Source organism: Gallus gallus, chromosome 1, assembly GCF_016699485.2.
Source record: "Gallus gallus isolate bGalGal1 chromosome 1, bGalGal1.mat.broiler.GRCg7b, whole genome shotgun sequence".
NCBI classification, from domain to species: Eukaryota; Metazoa; Chordata; class Aves; order Galliformes; family Phasianidae; genus Gallus; species Gallus gallus.
In genome coordinates, this window is record NC_052532.1 from 62,548,689 (window position 1) to 62,555,023 (window position 6,335).

A 6,335-nucleotide genomic window follows, 5' to 3' on the forward strand; every position below is an offset into this window, starting at 1 on the left:
TTCCCCTAGCTTGTATAAATACCTGGGATTGCCCTGACCCAAGTGCAGCACCCTGCACTTGGCCTTATTGATGTAGCTGTGTCAGCATGAAGCGGCTTGTCAGCAGTGATGAAAGTTGGGTATCTAAAAAAGTTTTGACTAGTTTTTGCCTTCTTGAGGAAGGTGGACAAAACACAAATTTAGCAGTATGCCATGGATTTTTCTGTGCTTAACATCATCTTCTACTTAAAGAAGCTGCCTTTGGTGTACCTGTAAGACACCAGTCTTACCAACACCAACATAGAATTTTTCACCAAACCCTGAAGACCAGGGTTAGACATTCTTTAGACATAAATGACCAGAGCTCCAATGAATCCAAAGAATACGTCACGTTTCTCCATAAGTGTGTACTTTAACCATGGAAAAGAGGAGCCTTGCGTTAAATTCTAGGAAGGCTTTCTTCAGTTCAGCAATTGTGCAGTTGGTTTGCTATTATCATTTCCTTACTGTTAGGGCACGTCATCCTTTGTAAAATTTGGGGCTATTCCATAGATGTTCGCTTTGGAAAAAAAAGCTGAGAGAGCATATTAGGTCCAGGGAAGCGCCTTGACAACTCTGCCAGAGCTAAGCCATAAAAAGGGAATGGCAGTGCCTGGTCATGGAAGAGTTTTGGGAAGCTGCTGTGTGGGAGGAAATATGCTTGCATAGCAGCGATTCAGATCTTTGCACTCTGAAGCATCAGCAGATTGTCAGACTCGTCAGCTCAAGCTGGCACAGTTACTTTTGAATATGAATGCGTAGATATGACTGAGAGGATCCATACAGTTGCCTGAGAAGATACTTGTTTGCTTTCAGTGCACTGCTACACGCGTAATCTTAAATTTCTGCTTTCTTACAGGTCTACCGACCTAGTCTGCTGCACTCCTGTCTCTTGTCACATCCCTGCAGATGGAGGCCAGAACTGTTGCCATAGGCCTCGTTTGGTTTCAGTTTTCACAACTTTCTTTCCTTGCAACCATTGATTCCCAAACCTTTCCCAGTAGGGCAAGCAATGTGAAACAAACCAAAAACACCTCTGAGACTGTAGCTCAATCTTGTCCCAGGGCTGCTGGCACAGAGGTAGATTTGGTCCCCAGAGTACAGGAACTCAGGAGGCACAACTGAAGGCAAGGAGGTCTGCCACACGTTAAATATATTTGATTTTCTGTAGGCTTTCCCATGCAGCCTGCATGTCCTCAATTCTTTTGCAGATCTTTGCAAAAGATAATTCAGTTCTATTTACGTGTGGCTCCTTTGCAGTTCTTTTCAGTACTGCATTATGGAATTACTCCTCCGAATACTGCCAGGAAAGTTAATAATATCCAAGATCTCAGATTAAAAATTAAATATGGGCATAACATTATTTTCCTCTGATAACTTTTCACGTGTAGTACTTACTACTGCAGAGTTTTTCCAGAAAGAAAAAGAGGAAGATCTGCACTTTGAAGCAGGGACGGCCTGCTGGCACTACCTATCAAATCCAATGCTGGCGTCTCCCTTCTCCCTCTCCTTTTTGTTGTTTTGCCATCTCTCAGGGGTTGGTAAATAATAGTGCATTAGCCTAAGGAGTTCCTGCTTGCTGCTCACTGGGATTATTTAAAATGGATGCCTGTGTTTGAGCGTGTGTATATTGAATAAAACTCAAAACCCTCTGTGCTGCTCTAAATGCGTAGTTTGCTTGCCTCTGCTCCTGAGACAACCTGTCTCTAGGATCCAAACGTACCCTGAAACACGTGGCCAGATGGAAGTGATGTGCTCACTCCTAGTGGAAGTTGGGATACCATGGCAGATTTATAAACGTACGTAAGGGAATTGGGAATGAAAGAGGCAATTTATGAGGAAGACTTTATAAGGAAGCCCCGACCTAGTTAAATTTAGACGTCAGATGAGAGATCTTACCCTGCAGCAAGCCCCCTCTCATCAGTATGGCACTCTAGTAGCTATTTGGAACCCTCTGGTAGCTGGAGATGCAGTTGTCCAATAAGCAGCACAAGTAGTAGCTGACCTAGGCTAGCCTGTGGCAGGGGAGTTGGAACTTGATGATCCTTGAGGTCCCTTCCAAACCAAGCCACGCTATGATAAAAGAAGGAAAATGCAGTACAGTTCTATAAAGAAGAAGCCATTGCAAATTTAATGGAAAGAGCCAGGTGGTGTACTTATTACAAGGAGAGCCAGGTGGCGTACTCTATTCCCAAGAGGACCAGGCAGTGTGGTGTATTCCAAAGAGAGCCAGTCGGTCTGGTGTACTCCAAACAGAGCCAAGCGGCATAGTATAGTCCAAGGAGAGCCAGCCTGCGTGGTATACTCCAAGGAGAGCCAGCCTGTGTGGTGTATTCCAAAGAGAGCCACGCTGCATGGTATGTTGCAAAGAGAGCCAGCCTGCACGGTATGTTGCAAAGAGAGCCAGGTGGCGTGATATATTCCAAAAAGAGCCAGGCGGTGTGGTGTATTCCAAAAGGAGGCAAGCGCCGTGGTATTTCCCATGAACAAGGCAGGTGGTGCTGTATGTTCCATGAGCGAAGCAGGCGGCATAGCCTATTCCATAGGAGAGGCAGGTGGCGTAGCCTATTCCATAGCAGAGCCAGGTAGCGTAGTCTATTCCACAGCAGAGGCAAGCAGCGTAGTATATTCCATAGAAGGGGCAGGTGGAATAGTATGTTCCATAACAGAGGCAGGTCGCATAGTATATTCCAGAAGGAGGCAGGCGGCACAGTATATTTCAAGACGAGGAAGGCAGCGCTGTATAATCCAAGAAGAGGCAGGCGGCGCAGTATAGTCCAAAAAGAGGCAGATGGCATCATGTATTCCAAGAAGGTACGGGTGGTGTAGTATATTCCAAAAAGAGGCATGTGCCGTAATACATTCCAAAGAAGATACAGGCGGTATAGTATATTCCAAATACAAGGCAGGCGGCACAGCGTAATCCAAAGAAGATGCAGGTGGCATAGTATGTTCCAGAGAGCCTTCAGGTGGTGTAGTTTATTCCCAAGAAGCTGCAGGCAGCATAGTACATTCCAAAGAAGCTGCAGGCAGCATGGTATGTTCCAAAGAAGCTGCAGGCAGCGTAGTAGTTTCCAAGCAGAGGCAGGTGATATAGTAGATTCCAAGAAGAGGTAGGCAGCATAGTAGATTCCAAAAACGAGACAGGCAGCATAGATTATTCCCAGAAAGAGGCAGGCAGCATAGTAGATTCCAAAAGAGAGGCAGACAGCGCAGTAGATTCCAAAATAGAGGTGAGCAGTGTAGCAGATGCCAAGAGCCAGGTAGCGTAGTAGTTTCCAGGAAAAGCCAGGCGGTGTACAAGAGTACAAGAAGAGGCAGGCAATGTAGTAGATTGCGAGAAGAGGCAGGCAGTGTAGCAGATGCCAGGAAGAGGCAGGCAGCGCAGTAGACTGCCAGAAGAGCCAGGCGGCAGGCAGCAGCCCTGTCACAATAGCAAGCGTTACTTGAGCATCTACCATGTCACCGCTGTGTCTCTATATTCACATAACGGGCAGTAGTACTGTAATAGAGCAGTGCTCAGGGCAGCCACCCATCAGAGAACCAAACCACATGGATGCCTCTTTCTAGTGCTTGTTTCCAAAACCACACAGAAATAAAGCGAGAAGCAAAGGCCATGAAGGTCCTTCTTAGGCCCACGTGCTGTATCTATTACTTATCCACAGGTGAAAATGATACTCTGATACAGGTCATATAGGGGAGGGAGCTGGGGGGAGAGGCACCGGGTACCCCGACATAAAGGGGAAAGAAAGGGACTTTGAGTTCCCTTGGACTTAAAATTGAACAAAACTGGGGACGAATTTTTGGGACTTCCTTCAAAACCGTCATCCCACACAAGGGATGATGGTAAGTTTTGTACTAGCTCTTCGGCCGTGCCCTACACTTGTGCAGTACACAGTGGTGCCTTCCAATTTAAGGTTTTACTGGAAGGGTTATTTTCTATTTTAAGAAACGACCTGACGTTACAAGGATGCGTACCACCTCAGCCTCTGACGACCGGGCCTGAGAAGAACCTTGTTACGCACTGCCATCACCTTCCTACATACAAGGACACTCAGAGGGACAGAGGCTGGGCCCCAGTGGCTCAATGCGGCTCAGCAGCGCAGCGCCCTTTGCTCTCGCTCCTCAGGTGTGATGAGGGAGAGAACGGGAGAAGAAGTAGAGCCCATGGGCTGAGATATGAACTATTTACCATAAAGGAAGAGGAAAATGGTGGCAAAAACACAACTACTCACCAGTCACTAACCAAGGTAGAGCCATGAATACTGCTGATCAAGGCCCAGAAAAAGGAAAAGGACCAAACCAGCAGCGCTAACTGCAAACCAGCAGCTCCGGCTGCTATCCAGCAGATCCAGCTGCTATCCAGCAGATCCAACTGCTATCCAGCAGCTCCAACTGCTATCCAGCAGATCCGGCTGATATCCAGCAGATCCAACCGCAGACCAGCAGATCCAACCGCAGACCAGCAGATCCAACCGCAGACCAGCAGGTCCAACCGCGGGCCAGCAGGTCCAACTGCAGGCCAGCAGGTCCAACTGCTAACCAACTGCCCACTGCGCTCGGCATTATTGCATCACGTGACATCACAGGGTACTGAACGCCCCCAGCCCAATGGCGGCGGTGTCCTGGCCAGCCCCAGTCCCAGCCTTGCTCTCCACTGCCGCCCTTCACAGCAACGGCTCCACCCTACCCAGCTGTGGTTTGTTTGCCCCTCTTCAGCTGAATCCAGGACTCTTCCTTCCCCCTCAGCCTGTCTCACGGGCTTTGACCAGCACAGCTCACCTCAGCAGTGCCCCCCGGGTGCGGGCTGAAGGCAGGTTGGGATGCCAGTATTAAAAACATTCTGTTAGCACCCATCTGCTGCTGTTTTGTCTTCACCAATGGTACTGTGCCTCTGCTGCTGGGTGTTAGGCGGTAATTCCTCCTGATTGCGAGGCCAACATGCGTGCCTGAGCGATGTGGGGGGCAAGGAGCGCAGCGCCTCTCGGCCTGAGGAGCTCTCTCCCTCAGCTCTGCTCTGCAGAGCGTTTACTCTGTGCCAGTGGTCAGCAGTGTGGCTGCTCTCAGCTTTTCCCCACATCTATAAACGTTCTGATTGTTTTCTGACACACGAGGACACTCAGAGGAGCAGAGGTTGGGCGCCAGTGGGCTCTGTGGTGTGGTGTAACCCAGCAGCCACTCAGGCCTATACCTTTGATCAGTCTACTGCAGTCTTTGATCAGACTACTGCAGAGGGATGAGAGAGAGAACTGGAAATGAAATTGAACAAGTGGGACGAAATAAAAAAATACCTGCAAAGGCAGAAGACAAGAAGGGAAACCTCAATACAGTGATTACACTGTATAGGGCCACGATGCACTTACTCAACGCTCTCCAGCAACACACAGCAATAAACAGTGCGTGTTTCTTCACAACCTAATCCAGCCTTACCTGCCCTAATTAACCCCCCCACCCGGAACAGCGATGAGTCATAAACTTTTATTTAATTAATTACTTATTCATTGTAAGAAGAGGCAAGTGCATCTTTGCAAGCCGTGTCACAGCGGGATAGAGGCACGGCAGCCCTCTGACAGTGGCAGGGGATGCAGCAGCAGCCGCCATGTTGCTGCCGTGTCACGGTGGGAAGAGGTGCGGTGGCGGCAGCCATGTGGCTGTGCTGTCACTACTGTTCCATGGTAGGCACCATTACTCTAAGACAGAAGAGCTCAGGGCAGCTGCCTGTCAAAGAACCAAACCCTCTAGATAGGCACCCCCCTCTCCCCCCCCCCCCAGTGTCCATGTTTCCTCAGACCACCAAGCAGAAATAAATGCAGAAATGCAGAAACACCGAGCAGAAATGAATCACAGAATCATAGAATCTCAACGTTGGAAATGACCTATAAGATCATCTAGTGCAACCGTCCTCCCAATAGCACTGCTATCACTAGCCACTAAACAATATCTCGTAGCTCCTCATCCAGACGCCTCTTGAACACTGCCAGGGACTGCAGCTCCACCACCTCCCCTCCCTAGGCAGGCCATTCCAGCGCCTCTTCACTCTCTGAGAGAAAATGTTTTTCTCTGTGTCTAACCTATACCTCTTCTGGTACAACTTGTGGCCGTTTCCTCGGGTCCTGTTTGTTGCCTGAGAGAAGAGGCCAAACCCTTCCTCATCACAGCCTCCCTTCAGGAAGTTGTAGAGTGCAATGAGGTCTCCCCTGAGCCTCCTCTTCTCCAGACTGAACAATCCCAGCTCCCTCAGCCGCTCCTCCTAAGACTTGTGCTCCAGACCCCTCGTCAGTTTCCTTGCCCTTCTCTGGACATGTTCCAGGGCCTCT

The 6,335-nt window shown here is 49.0% G+C and overlaps 1 protein-coding gene across 1 annotated transcript; it reads right to left on the minus strand.

Moving 5' to 3' along the window:
• Positions 1-299: 299 nt before the first annotated feature.
• Positions 300-5,423, minus strand: LOC121108241. The gene is made up of 2 exons (XM_040655625.1): positions 4,254-5,423; positions 300-3,442 (listed from the first exon to the last, which is right to left on the minus strand). Exons 1-2 carry the CDS (start codon positions 4,276-4,278, stop codon positions 2,178-2,180), a joined length of 1,290 nt encoding a protein of 429 aa, XP_040511559.1. The 5' UTR covers positions 4,279-5,423; the 3' UTR covers positions 300-2,177.
• Positions 5,424-6,335: the final 912 nt, after the last annotated feature.

Bases quoted from the DNA above. Each gene is read 5' to 3' on its own strand.
- LOC121108241 (XM_040655625.1), bottom strand. From the start codon at position 4,278: ATGGCTCTACCTTGGTTAGTGACTG. The intron at 3,443-4,253 runs GTGAGTAGTTGT...CTATTGTGACAG, and splicing joins TCTACCTTGGTTAGTGACTG to GGCTGCTGCCTGCCGCCTGG.